The sequence below is a fragment of the Lipophrys pholis genome (assembly GCF_963383615.2).
Source record: "Lipophrys pholis genome assembly, chromosome: 8".
Lineage (NCBI taxonomy): Eukaryota > Metazoa > Chordata > Actinopteri > Blenniiformes > Blenniidae > Lipophrys > Lipophrys pholis.
In genome coordinates, this window is record NC_137630.1 from 17,629,220 (window position 1) to 17,643,417 (window position 14,198).

General features: G+C 39.0%; 2 protein-coding genes across 3 annotated transcripts in view; one reads left to right on the plus strand and one right to left on the minus strand.

Moving 5' to 3' along the window:
* ada (adenosine deaminase) overlaps nt 1-4,117 on the plus strand; it is a 20,282-nt gene extending 16,165 nt beyond the window's left edge. The window contains exon 11 of the mRNA XM_080469725.1: nt 3,158-4,117. Coding sequence (XP_080325851.1) covers nt 3,158-3,262 — 105 coding nt within the window. The 3' untranslated portion in view covers nt 3,263-4,117. The remainder of the gene's footprint in view (nt 1-3,157) is intronic.
* A 1,888-nt stretch (nt 4,118-6,005) lies between these two features.
* Nucleotides 6,006-14,198, minus strand: part of pkig (protein kinase (cAMP-dependent, catalytic) inhibitor gamma) — a 35,180-nt gene continuing 26,987 nt past the window's right edge. Inside the window, exons 2-3 of one of the 2 annotated variants that reach the window (XM_080470431.1) lie at nt 12,494-12,675; nt 6,006-6,990 (exon numbers count right to left, since the gene is read on the minus strand). In XM_080470431.1, coding sequence (XP_080326557.1) covers nt 6,908-6,990; nt 12,494-12,647 — 237 coding nt within the window. In that variant the 5' untranslated portion in view covers nt 12,648-12,675 and the 3' untranslated portion in view covers nt 6,006-6,907. The remainder of the gene's footprint in view (nt 6,991-12,493; nt 12,676-14,198) is intronic. The other variant, XM_080470432.1, reaches the window with a different exon arrangement.

Sequence of the window (14,198 nt, forward strand, 5' to 3'; positions counted from 1 at the left end):
CTCCTCCAGTAGTTGTTTAATAAAATAGTTGTAGTAGAGACAGCAACTATATGTCAATTTAAACTTCAGTATCTGTAACTATGAAACTATCAATAAAATCCTCATCTGACTGGTAAACAGGTGATTTCTTTTTTATCTGAGAAAATAGTCAGGTTACTTTGAAGAAGAAGTCATGGCACACTTTATGAATGTAGGCGAAATAGAATTTGCTAATGCCTTGAACACCTATTTCATCTTCAGGTTTAGGTAAGCCAACCTCCATCTGCTGCAAGTTAAACCCTCGCTAAGACCTAGTACCAAGAGAAGATCTTGGCCACAGTCAATCTCCAGCAGCCACAGTTTTTATTTCAAAACCGTAACTCTGGAGGAAAATCCACAATTAGTCTATTTATCCACCAAGAATGATGCTTGATAACCACAGAATACCTCAACCAATAGAGCTCTATGACAATGAAGGAAGACAATGTTGTGGTTTTTTACAGTAGCTCCATTTCTTTGAGGCAAAACAATGCATCTTAAAATCCAACTCAATCCAAAAGTCCAATCATACTTTTAATGATTGTTTGCTAACCTTCTTTAACTTGACTATTAGCAGAGTAGTGTGCACCATGAGAGGAATCTATCCACCAATTAAGTATTTTCTAATTTATATACCGTTACTGTATAGTCAGAAAATATCCAGATTACTAATCTGGAGCTGTGACTCTCTGCAGTAGAGCAGAGACCAACAGTTTGCAGTTTTCTCCTCACGTCTGTTGCAGAGTTGTAAATTATGAATCACTTTTTTTTTATTTTTTCTGATTTGAATTCTTTTGTACAACTGAGTTCAATCACTTGTCGGCACAGACTGTCGCTTCCTTTTGAAAGACATTCAAAGGCACGAGGGTACACTCGGCTGCCAGTGACCCCATCAGTCACAGCCGTTTGATCCGACACAGGCTCAAGTTGTAGTGTTCACTTTAGATGACACAACTCCATTTCCAAGGTTAATGCCTCAGCAGCCGCTTTCATGTTTCATATCCACCAGCAAGGGGAGCGCCGCTAAAAGCTTCCAGTTCACCCGGGGACAATGATGTCTTTATGTCTTTGTTGAGCAGATTTCTCGTTTGTTATGAAGAGCCAAGCAACAGAAACTGTAGCTAGGGCAATAATTACTCCTGAACTGCATTGCTCAAGTGCCACTGGCCAGTAAACAAAGCCATACGATAAGACGAGAGGAGCAGTCGAATACACTCATTGTTGTCAGAACCCCTTTGTACAGGGGTCGCCAAGTCATTGCAACTTAGCTGTTTTTTACTAAGGATGTACTTTTGAAATATGGTTTCAAACATGGGCCCCCACCTCCCAAGGTCAAGACGTAATCCAATGTTCCATCATAGAAGATACATATAAAGTCATGTGTTGATCCACAAACAGTACTGATACCTGATAACTGAGTGGTTTGCTGGGGAAAGGCACAGGCATCCCCCTCACCCCCAAAACCTGCTGCTGCAGCCCCCCAAACCTCCATGGTGCCCAACAGGGGGGGCCCACCTCACGCGTGGTAAACCTGACTGATTGTAACTGTATTATGAAGGCCACTTAACTGGATTTTTAAATAGGCTTTTTGTTGGAATGGTGTCATGGGTTCTGATGAGTTACAAAACGTCAGGCAATAGCAGAAAAAGCAGTGGCAAATTCTTCTTGGGTTCTCTGCCGCTCATCCATCACATGAATGTCCGTGAGAAACGCGGCACTATTCAAAAGTGAGACAAACACTAATTGCAGTTCAGTTTTTCTTGCCAGTAAATAATCTCACAAAAGCACAATTCCTCACTCTCTATGCTGTTTGGATTAACAAGGGAGATATGTAAAAATTATAATCAATAAACCTTTTTTGAATCCTTTGTAATTAGAATTGCTCTAGTAGTGACACATTAAAGTTCATCCATGTAGTCTTTTGCTGCTCTTTGTAGCTTGTTTGAAGTATAAACTGTATTTCTTAAAAAAAAAAGAAAAGAGAAAAGAAAAGACTACTTCAACTGGGTATTTAGATTGGAATTTCTAGTGTATTTGTTGTTGTTTGATTTTAAACATAAAGAATATAAGTAAAAACAACCAAAAATATCAATATTTTGGGTTGTTTGTGTGGCATCAGCAAATAAGTTGTTATAAAAGATTGTACACAATTATTTGTTTTTCTAAGCATACTTTAAAATTAGAAGTATCTTTGAGGTCTATGTTAATTAAAATAAATCGTTTTGATGTGTAACATGGCAGGAATGGGAGATTTTGAGTTTCCCCACCCCAAAGCAAATGGAATTTCAGAAGTTGCTCACTTCTATTAGGAAAGTTTAAGTTGCTATTAGGGCTGCAGAACATATCGCATATTTATAATCGCAATACCAACATGTGCAATATACATTTGGCCAAAGACTGACTGATCTACGATATACTGTTTCCATACACAGTGCAGTCATGCACAGAATTGCAGAATCCTAAGTATGAAAGAAAAGTTGGAATAGTTGCAATTAATTAACAAAAACTGGCCACTTTAAAAAAAAAATTTTTTGGAAATTTATTTGAGGAAAACCCCTTGAGAAGTAGCATCTCCTTTTGGAATTAAAAAAAAATTGAACTGACAGGCTGTTATTTGGAAGAACAAAAACTTTACGGTCATTGACAGAAATGTCTGTTTCTGCTCAATGCTCAACATTATCACACGTTCACCTAATGCTGCGCGGCCCTGGTTCTTATCAGGTTTTAGAAACGGTTCATGAAATGTAGACATGTTAAATACATTGTGTAAAAATGACAAAAAACATGAACCTGAATCAAAAGATTTGCGGCGTGATAAAGGCTTGCACCTTGTAGCTCACGAAAAGGCATCGAAGCCACACTGTGAGAGTCAGTTTGTAAAAATGTGCATGTTGAAGATTTACTTTTGAAAACTTGTGTTTCGAAAGACATACTTTAGCAGGTTTAGGTAGTTTAAGTTTTAGACAATATCCAAAATATCCACGTTCCAAATGGAGAACTGTGATTGTCAACTGACACGCATTATCGCCACCTACTGTTGAGGAGTGAGAAGTCTTGTGTTTGTTAACTCGGCAAAAGCATGAATATAAGCTCCTTCTTTATTAGATATGAACTCTTGTTGGCTTCCTGTGTCTTACAGAACATCAACTCCGCCAAGTCTTGCTTCCTGCCGAAAGACGAAAAGGAGGTGCTTGTGCGCAGACTGTATGAGGCCTACGGGATGATTGAGAGCACCCCCTTTTAAAACGTCTGTCGGACCCAGGCGAGAAAATATGACTTCACCACGGAAGGGACCTTTGATCGCGCTACCTGAAGCAATGGAACTTGTTTCTTTAATTTGTAACCGCACATAAAGCTCATCATATTCATCATCATATCCACCTCACATTATCTGTGTCACCAGCTTGTGTTTAGTCAACCATCAAAGTACTTGCATGCCTTAGCTGACTCCCGGTGCTTTTTACACAGGAGTTTCTCTGCAAGGTGCCGCAGTATGGTTAGGGTTATGTTTTTGTTTATGAAACAGATCAAAACTCCAGATACCTTATTTATTTTGTGGTTACATCTGTTTGTTAAACAGCAAAAGTCAGGGAAGCTTTCGATGCAGTCTTTCCACACTTGCTCTCAATGAGAAATAGTTTGTCAGTGTGAAAGAAAAAGAGAGGAGAGGTTATTTGTTGTTCCCGATGTGGCTGAAACACGGCTGAGAACAAACTACCTACAAAGAGAACGATACTGGACAGGTAAAATGAAGGAATCATACTTACATGCCTTTTGTGCTCCATGTACAAAACTGCAGCGCTCATCAGGTGAAAACAGCTCAAAACCAAAAAATCTTATGTTTGAACACAAGGTGGCGCACTGCTGTCACAAAGCTCGACAAACCACTAGGACTTCACGTGATTTTGCTTTCTATTCCTCAGTTTTATGTACATATTTATTTAATGGAACTCGTCATATCACTTAATAGAAACAAGCACTTCCATTTATAACCGACACGAATAAAAAGAAAAAAAAGAAAGATTTTGACTATAATAAAAGCTGTCCTGAAATATTTCTGTATCAGACTTGTTTGTTTATAAAGATCACTTCCAATGACAGTTTGTTTTCTGACATCATATTGAAAATGTCACCATCAATAGAGACAAATCTACAGAAAAAAAAGTAAAACACTTGACAGAAACTCCAGGTTGAGCCTGCATGACGAACGTTCTGCTCATCTAATAGATGTGTGAGCTGCTGTGGGTCTTTAAATGCACGTACGGCTTTCAGTTGAGAAGACAGCTGCCTTGTTTACTCACATGTGTCTTCTATATTGGTACTTTGACAATGATCGTCTCTCGGCTGCTCCCTTCCAGTGTGGATGATCCATAGGTTTGAAATGACACACGTTTTTAGCCGGATGGCCTTCCTGAGACTCCCTCGCTGCTCGAACCTCGAAGCCACACCGGATTTTATTCATCTAGAGCATTTATTACAAGTCAGGATTGCAGAGAGACATAAAAGCACAGACACACTGTAACAAACTAGTTATAAGCACAAATTATAGTCCTACATTGCATGTCTTTGGATTGTAGCTGTAGAGAAACCTGTGCAGGGAGTACAAACTGAACACAGGAAGACCCTTTAACAGAGTCAAAGTCTAGATGTGAGGTGACAAAGCAAAGCATTGAAAAGTTGATGTCAAGTTGGACAAACTGTGATAAGAGATTTTTCATGAAAAACTTTGAAAACCAAAAATGAATGTAGTGTTTTTACTTAAAGAGGCGGTATGTAAAATGTATAATATAAATCATTCCCCAACCTAAACAAATTACACTGATTTAAATGTATTTAAAATTAAATGCATTTAATACATTTTACATTTATCTTAAATTCATCTAAAAAAAAATTCTCATCCCAAATTTTTTTTAAACTGAAAAGTAATTTTTGATGTATTGCTGCAGATATCAGAGGTGACTAAAGTACTCAACTTCTTTTCCCAAGGGAAAAAAACCCATTCTGAAAGCAAAAATGTATATTTAAATTAAATCAATTACTTCCTTGAAAGAGTAAATTTAAACATTTTCTGTGGTGGGATGGCGGAATCATATGCACACCCCATACACACTATTGGCATTTTAACTATTTGTCAGCGTGAACACAGCAGCTCAGTTATTAGTGACGGCACAGGTCATGATTCAGCGTGTATCAAGTTTTAAATTAGGAACTAAATTATTGTGTTTATGAGGATTTAAAAGCAGAAACGGGAAGCCTCGTCGTTGATGTGACTTGATCGTTCTTTAATTTATCACCTTCCTCAGCTTCAGTGTGCATACTGCTTTAATACCTCCACTGTAACTCTGAAACGTCCTCATGGTGAGCATGGAAATAAACTCAGAAGTGGAAGTACAAATATTTGTCTTCAAACTCAGGGAGGAAAAGTTAAAAAAATTCTTTTAAAAAACTAATTCTGAATTCTTTGCAAGAACAGTAATGAAATTCCAATATTTTCATTCTGCAACTCGCTTTAGCAGACTGGCCAACTAACTACAAGAAAGTCACTATTGTAATACTATTTAGTTTCACTAGATGGTGTTCTGAGTCACTTTGATTTAGACAGAAAATGAATAAAAAATGAAGAAGTCGTAGTCTACACTCACAAGTCTTATTAATGGAAGGTATACTAGTAAATACAGTGCCTCACCCATCCATCTTCTTTACCCACTCTCTCAAAGTCAGCCTCGCTGAAGCTGATCCCGGCCGACAGTGGGGGACAAACGGTTCACCAAGGACAAGTCAACAGTCCGTCACTGCTCACACAAGCAAGCATCCACCCACACCCACACTCAAATAATCCTACATGCATATTTCTCCACTTTGGGTTCCAGTCAAAAACATACAAACTCCAAATATAAAGACAGTTTCAAGTAATCACATTATAAATCTGAAGAAAATGGAGCTTGAGTTTCACCATTTCAAAAAAAATGTCTAGCTGACAATCTGCTCATCTTTGGAAATAAGTAGATGTTTCTTTATTATGTAAAGAGATGAATGGGACCAGGCCAGGTGGATATGTAAACAGTGGCTTCCTGTGGCCGTCCTAATGTACACAAAAGCTGTATTCAGTAATCTTTATGGTTGTTGTGGCTGAGCCCGTCAGTCATGTTAAGCCGCCTTCACAGATCTTTTACCTGCTCCAGTTGAACTCTGGGCGAAAATCAAATCAGCGACGGGCTCGCTGCTTATGCACAAAAAGAAACCCAAGATATTACAGTAATTCATAAGTATTTTATTACACAAAGAAGATTTGCTATCACAAAGTTATCACTGAACATTTAGCAATAAATATGAAGTCCGTACACGACAGCCAAATGGAGACTATGTGGGGTTACTTTAAAAAGAAAAGACTGGACGATGAAACCGAACAAGAAGGTCACAAACACACACGCACACACACATAGATAAAAAGAAAATGACAAAACAGGTGATTATGAATGCGCCCTCTGCGATACAGCTCCATATCAGGCTGGGATTTGGAGTGTTGTTATAAATGTATTCTGTTTAGCTCGGTCCATCTCCACAGACATGAATCCAAAGTTTCTGTGCTTTCTCGTCTCCTCGGGAATATTAATGACTAACGGAGTGTGACGCAGGAGAGCAGCCTCTCCCACAGTCGCTCTGCCCCGCTCCCCCATCTTACAATCTCATCCAATAAAAAGGCGAACGTTTTGGAACAGCTGAAGCTCCAAAGAGGTCGGCAGTGAGCGAAAAAAAGTGTCCTCATGTTCACGTTGGGACAACCAATGTACACTCTAGAATTCCTTTCTCCGTCTTTCCACCCCTTTCCTCTCTCCACTTCTCTCCCCGCAGCCTTCGATCTGTGGTTGTTTTTAATTCAGATTATTTTTTAGGACGGACCTCCGCTTCCCTGGGCATCTTGGCTGGTGGAGCCCTCGGCCTCGGGGGACGGAGAGGCCCCCGGGTCTCCTTCTGCAAAGCAATATGGGAAAAAAAATATTATTTGGAGCAGTGGTTTTTAAAGTGTGTGGCGGGGCTTCCTCCGAGGGGCACCAGAGGGGTTTAAAAAGGGAAAAAAATCTAGGGATTAGGCCTTTTTCATCATGTTATTTCAACTTTTATTCTTGAGTGGAGGAAACCGATTAATAATGTTTAGAACTGATCTGATGACGAGCACAATGGCAGTACAAAAGCATTAATCTAACGGTTACATAAAATGAAAAAAATATCACTAACCTTTTTTTTTATTTCATTGCATAAAAGAATATTAAAGTCAATTCAATGTGATGTATACGTGAAAGAAACCAAATCAAAGTCATCTGGTCTACTTTATACAGATATCAAATACACGGATTACATTTAACTCTTCCTACAAGAATCTACCTCATCCACACAGGAAACATTCTTTTTTCTCTCAGGTTACTGAGCACTCAAATCATCTCAGAAACATCTCAGAAGCTTTGAATAAGAGAACTCACTGGATCCTGCAGGTGGAACTTTTTTCCCTGTGAGTAACATTACATTTCTGGGAATAAAAAAAAAACTTCACTTGGTCTACATGAACTACTTCAACAAATAGAAGTTCAAGCAATCATTTCAACTGGACACAGGATGAGTCATGCGGCACCTGAGACCGTTTGACAGGAAGAAAACGGAGGGAATTTAATGCGAAAATGGTTCAATCATAACTTCTGTAATTATTTCCCCGAGATCAGGAGCTATAAGAATACTTATCCCAAGAAGCGAGCGGTTTTCTTTTTACACTGTTTTTACAGGAAGTTACAATAATTCCATTATTCTTTATTTCTCACTAACTATCTAACGTAAGGCACCCAAAATATATATATGGATTAATAAAAGATAAAAAAAATAGATACTATATATACAGTAAATAAAACCAACAAAGTATGACAATAAGATAAAAAGATATAATAAAACAAAAGCCTTGAAAATCAAATAAATAAATAAATGGGTAAGAGCCTAATCAACCAATTCTAAATTGTTAAGAAAAAAATATGTCTTTGGTAAAAAATATATTTAGATATATACTGATATGCTGTAAACGTCTAGTCCTTATCGACTGGTGTTCCCTACTGGATAGTGTCCTTGGGCTATTGTGCAAATGTATTTTTTGGACTGGTGAGGTCTTTAAAGAAAAATAATGAGGCAGAAATCCTGAGGAAGGAACAACAACTTCCTGCAGCGACACAGTGTCAGCATGGCATGAGATTATTGCAACCAGACCGGACTCAGTGGTTTGATTTACTGCGGTCAAATTCGTTATCGTGTCATGGGAAACTCAGTGCTTCGGCGAAAAGGAAGCAGTGGTGCAGCACACGATGGTCAGAGCGGAGAGCTCGGTGTCATTTTAGGACATGTTCCTCCTCTGGGGGCTCGACACACCGAGAGCAGAGGAAGCGAGGACAGAGTGTTATCATGTCGTTACGGCCTATTTAACGATGACGCAAGCAATGAAATTTAAGTGAGACAATTGGACAAGCAAGAAAATAGAAAAGCGGTAAGCACCTGCTTGTGGGTTTGATATTTCAGTGCTGATAGGGACCCCAGAAACGGGGGAAGATTTCGCCTGGAAAAAGGCGGTTAATATTTCAAAGTTGGTAAGCTGGTTTTTACGTCAAAGAAATGTTGTTTATCCAACGAAGGGTTGCAAAGAGCTGGAGCCAATTTCAGCGGAATATCCGATCCGATCCATCACAGAGCAAACAAAGACACGCACACTCACATTCACACCCGGGGGCAATTTTAGAGTCACAAATTAACCTGGGTTGTTGGACGTTGTATGTTCTGGGACTGTAGGAGGAATTCAGAGAAAACCCATGCTGACCATTCCCTGATTTAAACCAGGAATTTTCCCCCACTGAGCAGAATCCATCTTACCTCTGGTAACGTTTAATAGCATGCAGCTGGAAAAAATGTTGCAACATGAGTACATTAGAGATTATGATGATGATGGTAGTCATGGTGGGTGTGTATTTATCTCAGCACATATGCAACTCAGATCTCTTAATGAAGCTGAAGACGTCATAATACAAACATGGAGGAGAGGACTCATTGTCCTCGTCATGGTACTGCTGTTACGACTCATTTAACACCGAGATGACAATCAAACCCCATCAGGACTGTAAACTGAGTGAAGACCACTGTTATTTTGAGATTTTGGTGCTTGCAGGTCAAGGCTCAGTGTTATATCCATTGTGTATATGGTTAATACTCAAAACTGCACACAAGAAAATAGAAAGTAGGAAGATACAAAAAAAAAAAAAAGGCTACACCCGAAGCCAATGTCCAAATATTTTTGTTTCAAAGGTAATCATTTCAACTCAGTTTAAACCAGATAATTGGTGTAATTACACAGTAGTTATTTTGTCTTTTTAATACATTTTAATGTGGAAAGTATCAAACGTGTTCATAATTTAACGGCGTGATCCAGGAGGGAAGTGGTCAGGTCAGTTTTGACACAGTGAAGATCACCAAACAGCCACTGATGGTATTTTTCCAAAGCTCGTTTAACACGAACATTCTATCTCAGTGAAGTTACTGAGTTTCACAAGAGAGCTACACAATATACTTCAAATGCATCATTGCCACAAAGTTAATATTGCAAAAGACTGATTGAATTGTGAAAGCTTGTGTTTCCATGTACTGTCCATTCAAGGTCTGCATGTCGACATACTTGGCCAATCAGATTCCTCCCTGCTATGGAGATGTGAGTGTCCGACAGTGTGGTTCGAGCTTTAGTGGGTGTTGTGACGGTGGGAGAGACACACATTTATGTATGACGTCATCGGTTGGAAAGTGTAAAACAAGACCATGAAGATGATCATGGATTTCAAACTGTATGGCGGCCAGCCCCTCTCACCCTGGTCATATATTTTTTTCAGCCCCTCCCCTCTGGCAAAAGGCTCCAGTCCATCAGGACCAAGACCTCACACCACCTGAACAACTTCTTCCACCAGTTGACACTCCCACTGCCCACCGACACATAATATTAATGTGTGCACCTAAGATTTCTTAATCTGGTAAAATGTACTTTTTTTTTTTTTTAACTATAGTATCTGGTAATAAAGTTTTCTGTAATTTACAGCTGAACAACTTCTAGAAAAGTGTTAAATTAGATATGTTTAAAAACTTATAAAATTTTTCAGAAATTTGAGAAAAATAATAAAAACACATTTGGTAAAACCTACTTATTAATGTAATCTGCAACTGTTGTTAACCCTTTATAGGACACCTATAAATACATCATAATAGAACATTTATTAAGGACACATTTCATTCTTACAAATTTTAACACACCATGTTCCTGTGTGATTGTAACTAACTCTTCATTGTGAGTTTGCAAAAAAGGAAAGAAAAAAGAAAAACTATGGGATCGCCAAAGATCATCTGCCCTTTAAAGGGTTAAACTCTCAGCTCACTCTTTAAAGCCTCACTCCAAGCATATATCTAAAGTTTGTAGCCCTGGTTCAACAGTCAGTATGGGATTAAACTTTTGACTTTTTAAAATTGACCACGTATGGAACGTATGGAAAAACATTTGGTAGTAAAAAAGGACACTTAACTAATCATCAAATACAATTCAGGTGACTGACAGTAGCGTGAAAGTTTAATGTAGGTGTTCTCCGACAAGTTCCTGCTTTAAATCCTCTTCTCACTCTCTTTCGTAGCTCAGGAGCATGCGTAGCACACCACCACCTATTAGACAGTTCTTCCTCTTTACTGACTCGTTCCTTCATCATTGAACTTTTCAAGTTTCCATAGTATTATTATCCTCCTCTTTTGTTAGAGGCCTGCAAGCAGAGGAACTGATGTTTTCTCTAATTAAGTCAATTGTTACACGTACCGCATACATTAAAAAATAGATAAATAAATAGTAATACTAATATATAAAAAGTACAACAATACAAACTGTAAACATGCCAAAACTTTCAGGAATTCCTTTTGGAAGGACACGGAGACACACTTCATGCTGGGTTGCTCACTTATCAATTCGCTATTGATTACTGTTGCGGTCTGTGACGTTGTGGGAAAACCGGAAACGGACTAATTCTGCAAAGATGAAAGACTGCATATTGCCGTCTGTCGTCATGGAAACGAAGCAATATAAATAAATAAAATTGATTAAAAAGATAACTCAACAGCTTGGTTGAGCTTCCCATGCCCATGAAAACATTATACTCCTCTATGACTCCACGGGGGAGAGGCAGAACAAAACACACTTTCATAACTGTGGCGTATGTGCCAAGGTGAGTTCTCGCAAATATCCACTTGGAGAACTAGACCATGTGTAAACTACAACCTCGGACCTGGTGTGGCATGGCAAGTTATGTGTGGCGTAATAGTTAGATGGTAATGAAACTGTTGAAGCTACATATATCTTGACATTTTGTTTGATTCACATCTAACGGTGGGACTGAATCAAAAACACTTAATGAGGAGGTTCAGTTCTTTATTATTCTATAACAAGGTTTAATAGAACTTTTTCGGTATTTTGTAGAAAGGCTTTAAACCTTTAGTTTGACAGATTGGTTTAATGGGCTATTTGTGAAAGAAAAGAGCAGCCTAAACAGTGCGGTGAGGGTGCGAGTTATTGGCCTTCAGAGGAGAGACTCAAGAGCTTCTCTGTAGAGATCATTAAATATGATCAGCCGAATCACATTTCGCCTGCTGAATTCTTCCTGATGCTCTTAGGCAGACGTTATCATTTCTGACAAAAAACAACCATTACAGGAAATCCTCCATTCTCCCCACTACTGCATGGTAAATAGACTTCACTTATATTGAACTTTCTATGTGGATTTACTCACTGACCAACCCGTGGCCATGGCTGCATTGTAAGGTGGTCGCACATGATTGGATGAAAACAGTGTAAGATTGGACCACGCCAACCTCAGGATTGCTAGAAGAAAACCCAGTCGACTGAAAATATCAGGCTGCTTGACATGATAAAACCCATTTTGAATCATTTTCATGATCGACCTTTTAATCAGTATCAGAAATACTCATTAAACTTAATCATTGTCTTCTTATTGCCTTATGATATCTTCTATATTATAAGACATCATAATTCTTCTATGCTCCTAATGTGTTCTTTGACTTTTTAACATTGATTAGCAAAAGATTGTATGAACTCAGATGTCGCCAAGGAATTGCCAACGAAGGATAGACCAGTGACTAGTTAGTCTATTTATGTAGTTGTTGTAATCCATTTTTATTCTTTTGGTCTGCAGAAGAACAGCTAACAATTTTAAATTCCTGCTTTCAATATCGATCCACCTATGTTGCAGAGAAAGAAAGAAACTGCTGGTTGTATCAGGTGAGAATGGATGAAGACCAGTCCTAGAGATGAGTAATCTCATTGGAACTGATTCTAAAATAGTCTCTCTTTTGATATTCAGCCTTACAATAGATTCTACTCTGTCCAAACGTTGTAGTCTGGTGTGGTTTTACCAACCTGCAGCCTTAAGGTCCATCTCTGCAAGGTCTTTGGTGAGTTCACTGGTGCTGGCCCCCGCCGACCCCTCCCCTGCGATGTCAGGTACTGCGTTCCTGCGGCCTGTGCGATCACAGTTGATGAAGTCTGAGTACGACGTCTCCACGTCCATCATCTGTCCATGACCAGCGCTCTCATTACACCTGCCAGAGGGAGGGAGAGAGTGGAGGGGGGGGGGATGTCAGAGGGTTGCGGAGGTGTTGCAACAGGCAAATAAATCACTCTGCTGTCTTCCTTCGATGGTATGTGGGAGGACATTTCGGCACGTCATGAGCATTTCTGCTTCAGCGGAACCAACAGGACGACACACAAAATCACTGGGTAGAGGCTTTTAAAATGATCACACAGTGCTGAGCTACAGTGCTGTGCAAAAGTTTGACGCCCATGTGGGGGATGGGAAAGCTGAAGAGTGCTTTCCTAAAAGGATTCCGTTTATTTTTATCACGTAATTGCAAAGTGAATTAGCAGGAGAGAGGTCGCAATTCGTTGTGACCATCCTTTTCCTTCAAAGCAACATCAGTTTTTAAAGGCTGGTTGTTTGAAAATGGTGAAAGTAGTAAGAACAGATCTGCTGTACTTGTCATTGGGATCCTTTTTTTTTTTTTGAACAGTACTCAAGTAGATCAATTAGATCTGCACTTGTTTCTCACTACATTAAAAAACAAACATTTGGACTTACATTGTTCAAACTTTTTTCCTTTTTTCACAACCATAAAAATGCACAATTCAGAGGTACAAAGAAAACTCGGACCAGCTGACAGTAAACGTTATCCACACTGAACCAATGTTAAAGTGACGCCAAGACTTCCTAGTTACATTTATTCCGTTCTACTTTTCCTCCCTAAATTGGAAGACATCTCTATATTTTCTCCTCTTACTGTCCTCCACAGTAGATTCTTCCCTGCTTGAACCTTGATGAAGAAGGTCCAGAGTCACAGTATAAATATCAAAGCAGCTGATGGTAACAGGTATCCACATTGAAGCCACAAGAAGGGACGACAACTACATCAATATTTTTATGAAAATCATCTGCAAGTTTATCATATTTTGAGTCAAGTTTTTTTCTAAATACTGTGTCATTCCTGATGATTTTTGCACTGTATACACAATGACAATTTTAGTGAAGTGTGTGTGCATATGTGCATACATGCACGTGCGTTTGCTCCTCCGTCGCAAAACAAAATCTTTAAGATAATGTCAAAAAGCATCGTGTATCCATAAAAGTTGAAAAAGCAATTTTCCCTTTTGAATATCTCCAATCTCTGAATAGCTGCTATAATTTCTTTGGGGTGATTTTCTTCAGCTGCAGAATAAATTTGGAGCCAATCACACTGCTTCCTGCTGGTATTACACGAAGGATAAACAGCATTGCAGCACACTGCCTGGCACTTTTGCACATCATTGTGTGTGAGAGCGAGTGTCGATCACCACGACGGAATGAGACGTGGGAATTGAAGACACCAACAGCTGAGAGGAAATTAATAAGAAGAATGAAGGTGTTAATAATTACCATTTCTATTTGCGTACAGCGATTAATGGCACTGCTGACATCTGTGCTAATTGGCCGTCCTAATGACATCAGGAAAAAGGGCTCTCGCTTGCACAGTCGTACCCCTCGATGGTGTCCATGTGTCTGTCCTTACACAGCAAGGATTTACTAAAGAGG